The sequence below is a fragment of the Lampris incognitus genome, chromosome 5 (genome assembly GCF_029633865.1).
Source record: "Lampris incognitus isolate fLamInc1 chromosome 5, fLamInc1.hap2, whole genome shotgun sequence".
Classification (NCBI taxonomy): domain Eukaryota; kingdom Metazoa; phylum Chordata; class Actinopteri; order Lampriformes; family Lampridae; genus Lampris; species Lampris incognitus.
The window spans coordinates 68,599,012-68,617,079 of NC_079215.1; the positions used below are offsets into that span (position 1 = coordinate 68,599,012).

Here is an 18,068-nt window from a genome sequence, read left to right on the forward strand (position 1 = left end):
GATGGACTATGTTTTATTATTTTCACTTAGTGTATATGTCATGTGTTTAACTTATTCTTGTTTGTACCCTTATTTTCACAATACATTACCCTATATTGGTCACGTGACATTCAGCCTCCATGCACGTGCTGATATAGTGTATAGAAATGTTTACACACTGTCCCCTTTGGCACTCCGCACATATCTATGTGTTTCTGGATGGAATGTACATTCGCCATGTTTGTTTTGTAATGATCTTTCTTCAAGAATGTGGACATGAACGTGAACAATGTTCAGTAAAAAATAAAAAGTCGTCATAAAAAAAGAAAAAAGAAAAAGCTGCGTCGGCGTCCCATCTTTATGACGTCACCAGCGCGACGCACGCGGAGGTCCCTTCCCTACGCTTCCCGCTAGCCGCCGCAGCTTCTGGTCGACTTTACGTCAACAATTTGGGGTTTAACCCGAATTTAGAGTCGCCGATCCGGACTCAGAACCGACAGGAGCCATGGCCGCCGTTGCCGCGCCGGGTAGAAAGCGTCTCCTGAAGGAGGAGGACATGACGAAGGTGGAGTTCGAGACCAGCGAGGAGGTGGACGTCACCCCGACCTTCGACACAATGGGCCTGAGAGAGGACTTGCTCCGCGGGATTTACGCCTACGGTAGACCGGGGATGGGAGCGGGGCCTCCGGGGATGGGAGCGGGGCCTCCGGGGGGAGAGAGCGGGGCCTCCGGGGATGGGAGCGGGGCCTGAGGGCTCCGGCTTAGCGCCGGAGACGGGCCCTGCCCTGAGGTGACGGCGTTCAGCGTGATGTAGACGTCAGGCCGAGGCCCGCGGTGCTAGCTCGGGGAGATATCGGAGTGCGTTGTGGGTTAAACGGTACTATGGCGGCTAGGTCGGCTAGTTCCGTTGGCCGCCCTGTTTTTAAAGTTGTCTGTACTTTACATGCTTATCGAGCTCCGCCATCTGCCCCGACACCCCGTCCGCCCGTCCAGCCAGTATCCGAAGCGCCTACGCTGCTGCCGGGCTGGCGGGATGCTGGAGCCCACCGCTCCCAGCAGCCCCTGGGCGGCAGCGGGGACGCGGTGTTTTGGGGTCTTCAAGTGTAGGAGGCAGGCTGCAGTTGTTAGCATCCCCATCAGCTGTGCTTTCATGCAACACCTACTCTTCACATGGCCACACACGCCACATTAAACCACAAATACACACCTGTGGCTCAAGTGCTGGGACAGAGTAACACCTGCTGCTTTCCCCCAAGCAGCAGTCGCCAGCACTGTGCTGGAGGGAGGGAGTCACCACGCACTGAAGCACTAGTCGGTGTAGGCAGTACCAAATCACTTATGCACAAGTGGGTTTTATCTCAGTGACACTCCTGGTTAAATAAGGTCAACTAAATACCTTTTCTTTTTGTGTGACGAGCCTATTCAAAATAAAAACTGACTAAATGGGACGAATAGAGCAGAACAGAACATGATAGAGCAGAATAGATGAAAATAGAACGGAACAGAACATTTAAAAGCTAGTTTTGGCTTGGTGTTATACTTTATATTATCTGTATATAATATGCTGTGTATTATGCTGTATTGTTTTGTCATTTGTGTAAAAATGTAATTTATATGTTTATGTAAAGCGCTTTGCGTGGCTGTTGCAGCTAGAAAGGGCTATATAAAATGCAACTCGATCGGCTGACTGATTGATTTTCTGTCTTCAGGCTTTGAGAAGCCATCAGCCATTCAGCAGAGAGCCATTAAGCAGATAATCAAGGGCAGAGACGTCATCGCACAGTAAGTACTAAGCACAGTCTTGTGGCAAAGTGGCAGGGTGCTCCACATGACATTAAAACGACTCGGTATGTGGACACACGGTCATTTCAGTGATGTTGAAGGCTGATGTTGATGCATTTCTCTCTCTCTCTCTCTGCTCAGGTCTCAGTCTGGTACAGGAAAAACAGCCACGTTCTGCGTTTCAGTGCTGCAGTGTTTGGATATTCAGGTATTTGCAGCAGAGCCCTCTGGCTTTGTGATTCTGTACTTCTTCATAGCCTGTAATACTGTCAGATCTTAACAGACCAGTTTGTTCAGGCATGCAAACTTGTCTGCTTTCGGCAAAATTCAATGTTTTGGTTCCAAAATAGGTCAACTGCGTGATTCGTGCAGATCCGCTGAGAAATAATTGGCGGACTTCCATAGAAAGACAATGGAGTGCGAACATCTGAGGCTGTGGATATGCGTTTGGATGTGCTTGCATCGACTGTCAGCTAAAGGCAGCTGCCAATCAACTCGCTAGTCACGGTGCAGCGCGGTGCAGCGCAAGCCCGGACCATTGGTTTCTGCTTGTAGGTAGGGATAAGATGAGAGTCCCAGGGCTGCACAGGGGACAGAGCGATAGGTGTCCTTTAATATTGTGTAGCAATGATCCAGAGTGTTTTTGTCTCTGGTGGGACAACATGCTGTCTGTATTTTGGCAGTTCGTGGTGAAGGTTGGGTGGTGCAGTGGTTAGCGCGGTCACCGCACAGCAAGAAGGTCCTGGGTTTGAGCCCCGGGGTAGTCCAACCTTGGTGGGTTGTCCCGGGTCGTCCTCTATGTGGAGTTTGCATGTTCTCCCCGTGTCTGCGTGGGTTTCCTCCGGGGGCGCCGGTTTCCTCCCACAGTCCAAAGACATGTAGGTCAGGTGAATTGGCCGTACTAAACTGTCCCTAGGTATGAATGTGTGCGTGTGTGTGTGTGTGTGTGTGTGTCTCAGCCCTGTGATGGCCTTGCAGCCTGTCCAGGGTGTCTCCCCGCCTGCTGCCCAATGACTGCTGGGATAGCCTGCCGCATCCCCACGACCCTGAGAGCAGGATAAGTGGTTCAGATAATGGCTGGATGGATGGTGGCTGAGGTTTGCTCTGTTAAGATCCCCAAAGATAACGAGCAGGGAGTCTGGATGTGTGTGCTCCATGTCTGTAGTTTGATCAGCAGGTGTTTTAACACCTCTTTAACACAGGTCTGGGGTGGATATAGACACCGACCAGAATAAATGATGAAAATTCCTGCGGTGAATAGAATGGTTTACAGTCAATGAAAAAGGTCTCTAAGTGAGGGCTGCAGGATTTCTTCAACACCGGGACATCCGTACTCCAACCTTCGTTTATGTAGAAGCATATGTCGCCACCCCGTTTTTTCCCCGGTAGTTCTGTTTCACAGTCCGCCTGGAGGAGTTGGAACTGCGGCAGATGAAGTGTACTGTCCGTGATGTGCTCACTAAGCCAGGTTCAGGGCAGCAGATCTGGAAAAGTCTCGAGTTTTTTCCATTTAGGAGCAGCAGTTCGTCCATCTTGTTGGCCAGAGAGTGGACATTTGCCAGGTGGACTGACGGGAGCGCGGTTCTAAATCCCCGCTGTTGCAGTTTAACGAGCGCTCCGGCTCACTTCCTCCTTCGGCGTCTTCGGCGTGGTCTGCACAGGACTGTACTGATCAAGACCTCGGCAAGACTTTCGTTAAAATGTTTAATTAAAGTTGGTAAGAAAGTCTGTCCAGTTTGTCCAGTGGACAGCTGGAGGCTTAAAAGTCCTGCCCTTCTGTATGTGATCAGTGAGGGGGCGCTGGAGACTAAACAAATAAACACAAACAGAACAAGTACAAGAGAGCGCAGAACCGAGGCTGCCGTCCGCGCTGCCATCTTGATTTCACATTCTTGTGTGAACTCATAGCGTTACATCACTTCAGTATTTATTTAAGTTACTTCGAACCCTAGCAGAAGTGCTGCCACACCAGAAACAGTGGGAGTCACTGTTGGGTATGAACCCCTGATGATCTGATGAACTTTGTGGTGTGGATGTTGGATGCTAGAGTCCATGTAGGGTGTTCACACTGGTCAAAATGAACCCAATCATGCGAAGAGTTCATTATGTCTGTTGAAAATAAAGCAGGTGTGAAAGGAAAGCCTTTGTGTACTGTAAATGTTGTGCAGTGCTTAAAGTCACTGAATACAGAAGTCTAGCAAACTGATTTAATATTCTGAGGAGTAAATGTTGGGCAGTGCTTAAAGTCACTGAATACAGAAGTCTAGCAAACTGATTTAATGTTCTGAGGAGTAAATGTTGGGCAGTGCTTAAAGTCACTGAATACAGAAGTCTAGCAAACTGATTTAATGTTCTGAGGAGTAAATGTTGGGCAGTGCTTAAAGTCACTGAATACAGAAGTCCAGTAAACTGATTTAATGTTCTGAGGAGTAAATGTTGGGCAGTGCTTAAAGTCACTGAATACAGAAGTCTAGCAAACTGATTTAATGTTCTGAGGAGTAAATGTTGGGCAGTGCTTAAAGTCACTGAATACAGAAGTCCAGTAAACTGATTTAATGTTCTGAGGAGCATCTTCAGCACTGCAGTGTGCTAAGCTAGCACTAATGCTTCGCTGTCATGTTTATTACTGCGATGACACGAGGGTTTATGTCTTCCTGGCAGGTGAGAGAGACTCAGGCGCTGATCTTGGCCCCAACCAGAGAGCTGGCTGGGCAGATCCAGAAGGTAAGCTGCCACATCCCTCAACCACTCAGAACACAGCCCCCAACCAGTCAGAACACAGCCCCCAACCAGTCAGAACACAGCCCCCAACCAGTCAGAACACAGCCCCCAACCAGTCAGAACACATCCCCCAGCCAGTCAGAACACAGCCCCCAACCACTCAGAACACAGCCCCCAACCACTCAGAACACAGCCCCCAACCAGTCAGAACACATCCCCCAGCCAGTCGGAGCACGCAGCTGGTAACTGTGTGTGTGTGTGTGTGTGTGTGTGTGTGTGTGTGTGTGTGTGTGTGTGTGTGTGTGTGTGTGTGTTAGGTCCTCCTGGCTCTGGGGGATTATATGAATGTTCAGTGCCATGCCTGCATTGGTGGGACCAGTGTGGGTGAGGACATCAGGAAGTTGGACTACGGTCAACACGTGGTGGCAGGAACCCCCGGCAGAGTGTTTGGTGAGTGTGTTGACATCTTCATTTGCCTGTGTAGACTACTTGTGGGCTGTCGTCTGCCCTCTGTTGTTCAGTGGGTAAATAACACCGGGTCAAAGTGGAAAACCCAGACTAAGTCAAACTGGAAGGTAGCTGATACAGCTGACATTGTAAAGCTGCTTGGGTAGAAGTCAGTTTACCGTGGTGGCTGTATAGTTCACTGGGACACACAACAACAGAAACAGTCAGCCGGTCTGGCTCCTGTGTTTTTAAATGGAGCGGGGGGGGGGTGCTGCTGTTGTCTTTCACTTTTTTACCAACACACAACAGTTTACAATGTTGACCTGTGATGTGAACAGAATTTATCGGTGTTTCTCCATACTACTCTACAGGGTTGGGTATCAGTGACCTTTGAACCGATACCGGTAACTGGAAGTCGGTACTGGTATTCAGTGGTACCTTTTTTCAGTACTTCACTCTCTGTAATAACAAAGATGTAATTTCAGTTGTAAAAAATAAGTCCAAACTTCTCTATTTCAACATTGTTATCTATCTATGACATGACATGACATGACATGACATGACATGACATTCCAGTCATTTAGCTGACGCTTTTATCCAAAGCGACTTACAATAAGTGCATCATTTAACATAGGAGATCAGAACTACTGGTCATCAGAGGTCATAAGTGCATCTAAACAAGCATCTAAGAGCAAAACCAGTGCTACAGTAAAAGTGCAGGAAAGAGATTTTGTTTTTAATGAGTGAATACAATAAGTGGTAAGAACAAGTAACAGGGTAGTAGTTCTTGAAGAGGTGAGTTTTCAACCTGCACTGAAAGATGGGCAGCGACTCCGCTGTCCTGACATCAGTGGGGAGTTCATTCCACCACTGTGGGGCCAGGACAGAACAGAACCGGGACCGGGTCTATAGGCAGAAAGGGGCCTCTGAGCGACGGGGCAACCAGGCGACCCGAGGCAGCAGAGTGAAGTGGTCGGGTGGGGGTGTAGGGCTTGACCATGGCCTGGAGATAGGAAGGAGCTGTTCCTTTCACTGCCCTGTAGGCCAGCACCAGAGTCTTAAACTGGATGGGAGCAGCTACAGGGAGCCAGTGTAGGGACATGAGAAGGGGAGATGTGTGGGAGAACTTAGGGAGGTTGAAACACCAGACGAGCTGCAGCTTTCTGAACAAGCTCCAGAGGTCTGATGGCCGACGCCGGGGCAACAGCAAGGAGGGAGTTGCCGTAGTCCAGCCGGGAGATGACCAGAGCCGGGATGAGCATCTGTGCCGTCTCGTCGGTGAGGAATGGATGAATCCTCCTGATTTTATAGAGGAGAAATCTGCAGGAGCGAGCAACCAATGCAACGTTTGCAGCAAATGACAGTTGGTTGTGAGGATCACACCCAGATTCCTCGCAGTCCGAGTTGGCGTCACCACGGTGTTGTCATGGTGATGGCCAGGTCTCGGTGCGGGCAACCTTTCCTTGGGAGGAACATCAGCTCTGTCTTGTCCAGATTGAGCTTCAGGTGGTGTGTCGCCATCCACTCCGAGATGTCAGTCAAGCACGCAGCAATGTGTGTCTCTACTTGTGTGTCAGAGGGAGGAAAGGACAAGATCAGCTGGGTTTCTATATCTGTCTGTCTGTCTGTCTGTCTGTCTGTCTGTCTGTCTGTCTGTCTGTCTGTCTGTCTGTCTGTCTGTCTAATCCATCCATCCATCTCCTCCCAACCCTGTCCCTACAACCTGTAGCCTGTCACAATCACCAGGGCATAGCATGTGTGTACCAGCGGAGGTATGTATGTGTGTGTACCAGAGGAAGTACGTGATATACTAATAGGAGTCATTACAGCAGGGTAATTACTGCTGTGAGGTTGGGAAATGGGGGAAATGGTACATTTAAACAAAACGGAACAGTTTTCAGCTCGCCGTTGGCCTGACTGTTGGATCTGAACAAACTGTAGGTTGTAGGAGAGGGGTGACGTAGTCTCGCTGTCTCTCTTTCTCTCTGCCGTGTACTCTTTCACCCAGATGCACACATGCAGTAAGCCAGGAGGGATTTGTTGGAAGGCTCGTAAGGAATCGAATCAAATCAATTTTATTTGTATAGCCCAATATCACAAATTACAAATGTGCCTCAGTGGGCTTGACAGCAACACAACATCCTGTCCTTAGACCCTCTCATGGGATAAGGAACAACTCCCTAAAAACCCCTTTAACAGGGAGAAACAACAGGAAGAAACCTCAGGGAGAGCAACAGAGGAGGACCTGTCTCCCAAGATGGACAACGTGCAATAGATGTTGTGTTTACGTAATTTACACAGTACAACATTGGAAGAGGATAAACAGAATTATAATGGACTTATAAAATTTATGAAAAATATGATGCGCAGGATACCAAGCAGTGTCCACATGCCAGCGGAACAGTCAAGGACCCAAGCCACGCAACCAGCATCATCATGTAAAAAAAATAAAATTATATGGATTTATAAAAATAAAATGTGAGGAGTGGAAGGGCAGGCAGCATCCAAATGGTGGCCACCATCACCACGGAGACCTGGGAGGAGAACCGACTGCCTGTGCACACAAGGGAGACTCACATGACACCATTCAAACACAGAGAAAGGAGAAGACATCATTCAGAGAGACACAAAGGACGTTAGAGAAGAGAACAGTTTGCAATAGTCATTAGCCATAATCAATTAAGTCATCATTTAGTCATAATCTATACTCTGTAATCTATGCTCGATAATCTTGTCAGCAGAACAGTGGTTGGTAAATTCACTGAGACAGAAAACCAACCCACCATCCAGTACAGGTTGTGAAGCACTCAACTTAAAGACAACTAATTGTAAACTAAGGCAAAAAGATGAGTTTTGAGTTTGGATTTAAAGACTCAACAGACTCTGATGGTCTGATGGCAGCAGGCAGGTTATTCCACAACAATGGCGCCCGATAGGAAAAGGCCCTGCTGCCACCAGCTGACCTCTTTTTAACTTTGGGGACACACAAGAGCCCTGTATTTTGAGAACGAAGAGCTCGAGATGGCATGTAAGGTTTAAGGAGATCAGACAGGTAGGATGGGGCAAGCCCATTTAGGATTTTATAAGTCAGCAGGAGGACCTTGTATTCTGATCTAACATGGATGGATAGGAAGCCAATGAAGGGAGGCAAGAATTGGTGTAATATGGTCACATGTCCTAGTTTTAGTTAGGATTCTAGCAGCAGCAGCATTCTGAACCATCTGAAGACTTCTAGTACTAGAACGTGGCAGACCTGAGAACAGAACATTACAGTAATCAGGTCTGGATGAGACACATGCATGTATTAGAGTCCAGTACATATACACTCAAACAAACAGTGTGTGTGTGTGTGTGTGTTGTGATAAGTCACTGTGCATATCGATGAGGGGAAAATGGAATGTGAGGGATGTATGGGGATGTATGTGCATGTGTACAACTTGTCAGTACCAACAGGTTGTCTACAAGCTCATCAATGGCTTCTGGCTTGAACGATGCCCGGTGGCAAGTAACCATATTCCCACTGGTACTAAATACTCTTTCTGATGGGGAACTGGTGGTGGGCGCACAACAGATATTTTCGAGCCAAATTTTTCAGGTTTGGGAACATTTCCTTGTGGTCCTTCCACCAGCACAGGGGGATCTGATTCACAGTCTGGGCCAACACACTGCAAGTAGGAAGACAACCCTGTTTTAACCTGCTCTCTGTGGGAGGGTGCGGCAGAGGATGTTGTTGGCCTTTTGAAGAAGCCTGCAAGGGTTTTCTTCTTTGGTGGCTAAGATGCTGTTTGAGTTTCATGAGGCTGTGAAGCAGCCGACTCAGCCGTGCCCTGGTCAGACAGTATTTCCTTCATCTCCGACATGACTCTGCACTTGATTCCCTCCACCTTTTCCTCTGAAATGTAAGCAGTTTTGAACCTGGGATCCACTAACGATGCCATGTCCAGCAGGTCGTTGGTGGCAGGGTCAGCAAATTTCTCCTTCCAGTAATCCAGGATGGATACTTTGATGGACTGGGTCAGTGCAGTGTCATCCTCCTGAAGTGCCAAGATGCTGGAGTGGAAGAGATGAAGCACAGGCTTGACATAGGACACAGAGACATAGTCCTCACCCGATAAAGCATCTGTGAATTCCACCAGGGGTTTTAGAGCCTTGTGCACTGACTCGAGGACTTTCAGGTCTTGTCAGGTCAGAACGAGGTGCCTGGTTTTTTTTGTCTGGGGCCAGGACTTGAGAAATTGCTCACTCCTGCTCCAGCACCTGCTCAATCCTCTTCTGCCTGGACCCCCACCTGGTAGGGGACTCTGTGATCAGCTGGTATGCAGAGATATTAAGCTCCTTCTGTGCTGTAGCCAGGTCTCTCCTCCTCTTCCAACTGCCATCTTGCAAGCCTTGTGCGATTATCTCGCCTGTACGGTCCTCTGAGAAAGCACTCCTTTGAAGGCACAAACTCTTCAACTCCCAGTTGGCGATGTAGTGTACGGTGAAACTCAGATATGGGTCACACATTCTGCTGCACCACAGGTCGGTAGTTGTGGAGAAATGGGTCACATTTGTTAGCAGGTGGGCCAGCCTTTCTCTCACTGAAATGTACAACTCTGGTAGAGCTTTCTCAGCAAAGAATGTGCGACTAGGCAATACATACTTTGGATCAAGTGTATTAATGAGTGTTTTGAATCTGGGCTTCTCAACCACACCAGCTGGGGCCATGTCTTTGGCGATGTAACGTGTTACTGCAGCTGTGATTTCTTTCCATTTTGGACTTTTTTTGTCGTGTGGCACTGATTTGAAAAAACGAAGCAGCCAAAGTCATTTACTTCTGGTGTGGGTCTGTTTGCCTTGGCGTTTTATTTGCCGTGGCTGTTGATGTGGACATGCGGCGTTTCAGGCATTCTTTGTCTTGTAGTGGGGGCATTTCACATGGTGAAACAGATTCGTGGTACTGCTGCCTTTTGTGGCAATAGATTTGCTGCATATTGTGCAGATAACCGTTGTTTGTTCAACATCTCCCTTGTAATACCCAAACCACGGCCAGATGATGGATCTGGTGCTGTTTCTTTTCAGAACTAATTTGTCCACCTCCATCCTCCATTACTGTTTCTCCGCTCAACCACAGACTGTATAAAAATACTCGACACATTTAACTTAACATATGATATATAAAATCTGAAGAGAAACACCAGTGTACTTTAACTTAAAGTTAAACTCACTTCGGTATTTCGCTTCTTTCGCTCTCTCCCGACTGCCCTTTCCTGTTCACTCCAGATTCAATATGCACCTCACCTACGTCACACACACTCACCCAGGAGATTGGTCGGGTTGGGGAATGGGCGGGCGAGTGTGTGTACGGGAAAGAGCCATAGGGGACAGCGAGCCTCATGATGGCAGCTTATAAAAATACTAGACCATTTGTACTCGGTGTTGGCAATATAGGCATTTAATACATCCCACATAGAGCTAGCCGCGATACATCGAGTATATTCGATATATCGCCCACCCCTGTGTAAAAGTATCGAGTTCGGTACCCAACCCTACATTGTCCTATTCTGTGTTAAACCTGGTATTCTGTGTTTAACCTGTTATTCTGTGTTAAACCTGGTATTCTGTGTTTAGCCTGGTATTCTGTGTTAAACCTGGTATTCTGTGTTAAACCTGGTATTCTGTGTTTAGCCTGGTATTCTGTGTTAAACCTGGTATTCTGTGTTTAGCCTGGTATTCTGTGTTTAACCTGTTATTCTGTGTTAAACCTGGTATTCTGTGTTAAACCTGGTATTTGTATTATACCTGGTATTCTGTGTTTAGCCTGGTATTCTGTGTTTAGCCTGGTATTCTGTGTTTAGCCTGTTATTCTGTGTTAAACCTGGTATTTGTATTATACCTGGTATTCTGTGTTTAGCCTGGTATTCTGTGTTAAACCTGGTATTCTGTGTTTAGCCTGGTATTCTGTGTTTAACCTGGTATTCTGTGTTTAACCTGTTATTCTGTGTTAAACCTGGTATTCTGTGTTTAGCCTGGTATTCTGTGTTTAGCCTGGTATTCTGTGTTTAACCTGGTATTCTGTGTTTAACCTGTTATTCTGTGTTAAACCTGGTATTCTGTGTTTAGCCTGGTATTCTGTGTTAAACCTGGTATTCTGTGTTAAACCTGGTATTCTGTGTTTAGCCTGGTATTCTGTGTTAAACCTGGTATTCTGTGTTTAACCTGGTATTCTGTGTTAAACCTGGTATTCTGTGTTTAGCCTGGTATTCTGTGTTTAACCTGTTATTCTGTGTTAAACCTGGTATTCTGTGTTTAGCCTGGTATTCTGTGTTAAACCTGGTATTCTGTGTTTAGCCTGGTATTCTGTGTTTAACCTGTTATTCTGTGTTAAACCTGGTATTCTGTGTTTAGCCTGGTATTCTGTGTTAAACCTGGTATTCTGTGTTAAACCTGGTATTTGTATTATACCTGGTATTCTGTGTTTAGCCTGTTATTCTGTGTTTAGCCTGGTATTCTGTGTTTAGCCTGGTATTCTGTGTTAAACCTGGTATTTGTATTATACCTGGTATTCTGTGTTTAGCCTGTTATTCTGTGTTAAACCTGGTATTTGTATTATACCTGCTATTCTGTGTTTAGCCTGGTATTCTGTGTTTAGCCTGGCATTCTGTGTTTAGCCTGGTATTCTGTGTTTAGCCTGGTATTCTGTGTTTAGCCTGGTATTCTGTGTTTAGCCTGGTATTCTGTGTTAAACCTGGTATTTGTATTATACCTGGTATTCTGTGTTTAGCCTGTTATTCTGTGTTAAACCTGGTATTTGTATTATACCTGCTATTCTGTGTTTAGCCTGGTATTCTGTGTTTAGCCTGGTATTCTGTGTTTAACCTGGTATTCTGTGTTTAGCCTGGTATTCTGTGTTTAGCCTGGTATTCTGTGTTTAGCCTGGTATTCTGTGTTTAGCCTGGTATTCTGTGTTTAACCTGGTATTCTGTGTTAAACCTGGTATTCTGTGTTAAACCTGGTATTCTGTGTTTAGCCTGGTATTCTGTGTTTAGCCTGGTATTCTGTGTTTAGCCTGGTATTCTGTGTTTAGCCTGGTATTCTGTGTTTAGCCTGGTATTCTGTGTTTAGCCTGGTATTCTGTATTGAATTCAACATTCCATATCAAGCTTGTTATTCCACATTAGGCTTATTTATCCATGTGCTCTGTGCAGATATGATCCGCAGGAGGAGTCTGAGGACACGTGCCATTAAGATGCTGGTCCTGGATGAGGCTGATGAGATGTTGAATAAAGGTGGGTGTTTGTGTCTGGTTGGTATCAGGTAGATGGTTTTAAGGGAGTTGGAGATCTCAGCCAGATCCTGTATTCTGAGGCAGGAGTTGGTCTATGAATGGGAAACCCAGGTGCTTCAAACCAGAAGAGAACAGTGTTTTGAGCACTTGACACATCTAGTTGGGGGTTTTAAGCTGCAATGAGGTGCTTCCTTTTTGGTGCTGGTGTGTTTTGGCTTTAATGTCCCTTTGTCTCCCCTTGTGCTTGTGCTGGGGCCTGCAGGCTTTAAGGAACAGATCTACGATGTGTACCGCTACCTGCCCCCTGCCACCCAGGTGTGTCTGATTAGCGCCACGCTACCCCATGAGATCCTGGAGATGACCAACAAGTTCATGACTGACCCCATTCGCATCCTGGTCAAACGGTACACACAAACAGTAACACCCACTTCCTGGTCTGTTTGTCAGTCCACTTCTTGCTAATGTAGCGACCATCTAGGAGCGCCTGACATGGTGTAAAAACACTACATCTTCTTTTAACATCATAGTTAGTCAAACAGTGAGTCAGTACACACATCTCAACCCCTGTCAGCCCATAGAGAAATGATGTTGGAATCACTTGTGTTGAGGAGTGAAGCACCTCTTAGGTTTGATGGACCCTGATCACTTAACTGCACTGTTTCTGGGTGATCGTTACGAAAGAGTTAACACTGTCTCTCTCTCTCTCGCTCTCTCAGTGATGAGTTGACCCTGGAAGGGATAAAGCAGTTCTTCGTGGCGGTGGAGAGAGAGGAGTGGAAATTTGACACTTTGTGTGACCTTTATGACACTCTGACCATCACCCAGGCTGTCATCTTCTGTAACACCAAAAGAAAGGTCTGTCTCACACAAACACAGCAGAAGATCTGTGTTGTGTTGGTTGGTTGTGCCTGCGTGTGTGTGTGTGTGTGATGGATTTATGGTAGTTGTGTGTAGCCATGTGTATGTGTTTATCTGGTTGTCTCACTATGATTGTGTATCTGATTGTTTGGGTAGGGCAACGTGTCATGTGTGAGACTGTATCCAGATGTGTAACTGGTTGTGTTGTGTCAGGTGGACTGGCTGACAGAGAAGATGAGGGAGGCTAACTTCACAGTGTCCTCCATGCATGGAGACATGCCTCAGAAGGAGAGGGAGTCCATCATGAAGGAGTTTCGCTCTGGAGCCAGGTACCAAACCTCCCCTGTCATGTCTGACAAGCCCATCATGCTTATTCACCAGTCTGCTCAGGAAATATCTGAAGAAAAGTCTAAAATCACCATCAAGACTCTTAATAGAAGTGGTACATACATACATGTTGTTGTTCTTGTTTTTTTTCTTTTTTTCAATTTAGTTGTGTGTAATTTCATTATTTCTTTAATTTGTATTTCTCCTTGAGGATCAGGGAATGTCGGGTGGGGGGAGGTGAGGGGTTTATTGTGTTAAATTACTCAGTATCTGGCTTGTTGAATATGCTAAAATTGTAAATGCCAATAAACATATTTTCAAAAAAAAAAGAAAGAAAAGTGAAGGGGTCTGAATACTTCCTGAAGCCATTGTGTATCCTTAACGTGTGTGTGTGTGTGTGTGTGTGTGTGTGTGTGTGTGTGTAGTCGGGTGCTGATCTCCACAGACGTGTGGGCCAGAGGTCTGGATGTTCCTCAGGTCTCCCTGATCATAAACTACGACCTTCCCAACAACAGAGAGCTGTACATCCACAGGTAGCGTCCACATACACTCGACACTGTACTGTACTATACATTACTCTTAACATACGGTGGCCCAGTGGTTAGCGCTGTCGCCTCACAGCAAGAGACGCCCTGGGTTCGAACCCCAATATAGTCCAACCTTGGGGGTCATCCCGGGTCGTCCTCTGTGTGGAGTTTGTATGTTCTCCCCGTGTCTGTGGTCTCTGGGTGCTCCGGTTTCCCCACCATCAAAAAGACATGTTAGGGTAAATACTCCTGTCTGTGACCAACTGGAGCTGGTCCCCGGGTGCTGCACGGCGGCTGCCCACTGCCCCTAGCTACACAGCTAGGATGGGTTAAATGCAGAGAAAGAATTGCCCCACGGGATTGATAAAAGTAGTAATAAATAAATAAATAAATAAATAAATAAATACTATACTACATGATATTGTATGATGTTATATTATATTATACTTTATTATTCTGTACTATAATGTGCTATACAGTACTATAGCATACTGAACAGTTCTATACCATACTACAATACAGTACAATGTAAAATACTGTATCATACAGTATTGTAATAAACTATTCAGTACAGTTTAATGCAATAATGGCAGCCACAAACCCACTTTGTGCTGCTGGGGGTTTAGTTTGTGTCTAAAAGTAGAAACTGGTTTAATAAAATCCCTCATCTCAGTGTTGGTGAGAACGTCTCTCTCACGCCCATCTTCATCCACACGAGGAGAATTATTAAATAAAACCAAGAATCAGCTCACAGGCATTAAACAGTTAAATGTTCATGTCTCTGCTGTTTTTCACATGACATGTTTGGATCAGCACCAGAAGGTTTCTGTGATATCCAGAAGATTACTTCTTCATATTGTGTGATATCCAGAAGGTTACTTCTTCGTGTTCTGTGATATCCAGAATATTACTGCTTCATATTCTGTGATATCCAGAATATTACTGCTTCATATTCTGTGATATCCAGAATATTACTTCTTCATATTGTGTGATATCCAGAAGATTACTTCTTCGTGTTCTGTGATATCCAGAATATTACTGCTTCATATTCTGTGATATCCAGAATATCACTGCTTCATATTCTGTGATATCCAGAATATTACTTCTTCATATTGTGTGATATCCAGAAGATTACTTCTTAAGGTTACTTCCTCATATTCTGTTATATCCAGAATGTTACTTATTCATATTCTGTTATATCCAGAATGTTACTTATTCATATTCTGTTATATCCAGAAGGTTACGTCTTCATATTATGTGATATCCAGAAGGTTACTTCTTCATATTTTGTGATATTCAGAAGGTTACTTCTTCATGATGTGTGATATCCAGAAGGTTACTGCTTCATATTCTGTGGTATCTAGAAGGTTTCTTCGTCATGTTCTGTGGTATCCAGAAGGTTTCTTCGTCATGTTCTGGACTCTGCTTTAGGGTTGGGTATTGTTTGGATTGTAACGATTCTGATACTGATGCAGATTCTGCTCATCAATTCTGCTTCTTCGCGATTCAAATTCTTTTAGGGGCGGGGTCAAAACAGGTCACATGCTACAGTTGACTTCATACAGTTTAATTTATTCAATAATGATCTGTCTGGCAGCACGGTGGTGCTCAGTGCTTAGTGCAGTAGCCTCACAACAAGAAGGTCCGGGGTTCGCGCCCCGGGGTAGTCCAACCTCGGGGGTCGTCCCGGGTATCCTCTGTGTGGAGTTTGCATGTTCTCCCCGTGTCTGCATGGGTTTCCTCCGGGGGCTCTGGTTTCCTCCCACAGTCCAAAGACATGTAGGTCAGGTTACTCGGCCGTACTACATTGTCCCTAGGTGTGAGTCGTCCCTGTGTGATGGCCTGGCGGCCTGTCCAGGGTGTCTCCCCACCTGCTGCCCAGTGACTGCTGGGATAGGCTCCAGCATCCCTGCAACCCTGAGAGCAGGATAAAGCAGTTCAGATAATGGGTGGAATAATCCGTTCATTCTCTTTTCATTCACTGTATTGTAACTGTAACACTGAGACCCACTGAACATCCATTAATTACAGTTTGGGGAGGTGCAGGCCACGTGGGTGGTGACGAGAGAGGTGTCTGTGGAAGTTACCTACCATTACACCCATTACAGTATTTGCACACATTTGACAGTTTTCAGTAATTTCGATCAAGTATGGCGAGTTTGCTGTCTCGATGTTAAGAACAAGACAAACGTTATTTAATTTCCACTTTCCTGATTGCAACAAGGTGTAGGCTGTTGGCTGAGGAGGACGAGGCAGGTGAGGTAGAGGGAGACACATGCAAGTCACTTCTGTCATCCATCATCATCCTCTCTGTGTCCATCCAGTCACAAGGTTCTGTGGCTCTGACTGAAACTCTCTGGTCATAGAAAAATGTCAACCCCCCCCCCCGTTTTTCTCCCCAATTGTATCTGGCCAATCACCCCGCTCTCTTCTGTCTCAGGATTGGTCGATCGGGTCGGTATGGTCGTAAAGGTGTAGCCATCAACTTTGTGAAGAATGACGACATCCGAATCCTGCGGGACATTGAGCAGTACTACTCCACCCAGATCGATGAGATGCCCATGAACGGTGAGCCAGTAGCTTTGAGACGAAGCATGAGTTGCTCAGTTGGTGATTCTCTCTAGCCGTCATGGCTTTAGTAAAACTTTCCACCTTAAATATCATCGGTAACAGGTATTACTACCTTTCACCACTTGGGGGCATAGTTTGCCCTCATAAGCCAGAAGTCTGCTGCACTGTGGGTTCCTTCAGGTCTTTGTCTTCTGGGAAAACGAATAAATGGAGTTTTGGTGACACACCTGAACTAAGACCTGGTTTCAGAAGACTTTAGAGATCTGGACGTTTGGTCCTGAGAACGTTTCTGCCAATAAATAAAAACAAGCTTCTGTGAGTGTAACGCTAACGCTAGCCTAACCAGTGAGTGTCAAGCTAACGCTAGGCTAACCAGTGAGCAGTGTTCCTGTCTGGTAATGAGCCGTTTAACAGCAGCTTGGTTTCTAAATGGTTCCAAATTCACGTGATCAGTTTTACTCTAACCTCTTCAGCCTCGTGTGCAGCTCTTAGTTTAGGTGTGCAATGACTCATCCTTTTCTCACAAAGAAAGAGGGAACCCAAGACTCAGAAATGTGGACTCGTTTTCAGGACTTGGAACCGGACCGGTTCATTTAACATTTCGCATCCTCCAACACCTCTATGATGAACATGCTTATGGTAGGAAACAGGCCTGTACCGTCTCATAAAGAACTTACTCGACTCACTGGATTATTTTGCTCCTTATTTGTTGAGCACTTTCCCTACCGTTGAGTGTTTCTTTAAACAAAGTTTCTATATATATAAAAACTTGGTTTTAACGGTAGGGGAAAGTGCTCAACAAATAAGGAGCAAAATAATCCAGTGAGTCGAGTAAGTTCTTTATGAGACAGTACAGGCCTGTTTCGTGCGTCGCGCACTCATCAGCTGCTATGTACTAAGTTTTTTTTCCTACATCTATCTAGATAGATAGATATGTATATAAACACCCCATAAAGCAACAGGTTGTGTTGTGTTCAGTAGATGTGGATGTTAAAAATGAACCTTTGTCTCATCTGCAGTGGCCGACCTGATCTGAAGAGGTGTGAAGCGATGCAAGCTGTTGGACTTCCTCTTCTTTTGTGATTTTTTTCTGTGATTTCTTCTTCTTCTTTTTTTTAAAGTGGTAGTTTTAGAAGTGTCGGAGTTTGTCTGGACTGTTGTTTGCAGACCCAGAGCTCTTTTGTAAATAAAGGCCGTTTGGTTCCCCATCCCAGTCTCAGGCAGTTTAACTTCCATTCACCTGCCAACCACTTCCTGTGTGAAGTCCAGAGTATCTCTGACGTCCATGACAGGGATACTGGTTTGCAGCCAGGATGAACAAATACACACAAAACACCAGAGCACTGATGGACAGCGACATTTAAACGAGTTCATTCAGCATCAAGGGCAAAGCACACGAGTCAAGTGTGCACATGCGGGACAAAGGAAGCCTCGTATCTCTCAGGCCTCGTACCCGGCACCCTCGACTCCATCTGGCACAGCGGTCAGTAAGCTGGGCTGGCCTCCTCCCTGCAGTCTCACCAGCAGCTCTGATGAGGCGGTCTAACGGGGAGGAAAGGTAGGAAGACGCCTCAGGGGGGCGGAGGAGG

The 18,068-nt window shown here is 46.0% G+C and overlaps 1 protein-coding gene across 1 annotated transcript; it reads left to right on the forward strand.

Annotated features, from left to right (window-relative positions):
- The first annotated feature begins 358 nt into the window (after nt 1-358).
- On the forward strand, nt 359-17,687 carry eif4a3 (eukaryotic translation initiation factor 4A3). Its single transcript, XM_056279660.1, has 12 exons — nt 359-638; nt 1,689-1,761; nt 1,903-1,969; nt 4,423-4,485; nt 4,800-4,932; nt 12,117-12,197; nt 12,459-12,600; nt 12,913-13,051; nt 13,268-13,383; nt 13,807-13,914; nt 16,349-16,476; nt 17,499-17,687. The coding sequence occupies exons 1-12, from the start codon at nt 485-487 to the stop codon at nt 17,513-17,515; spliced, it is 1,221 nt and encodes a 406-aa protein (XP_056135635.1). The 5' UTR covers nt 359-484; the 3' UTR covers nt 17,516-17,687.
- Nucleotides 17,688-18,068: the final 381 nt, after the last annotated feature.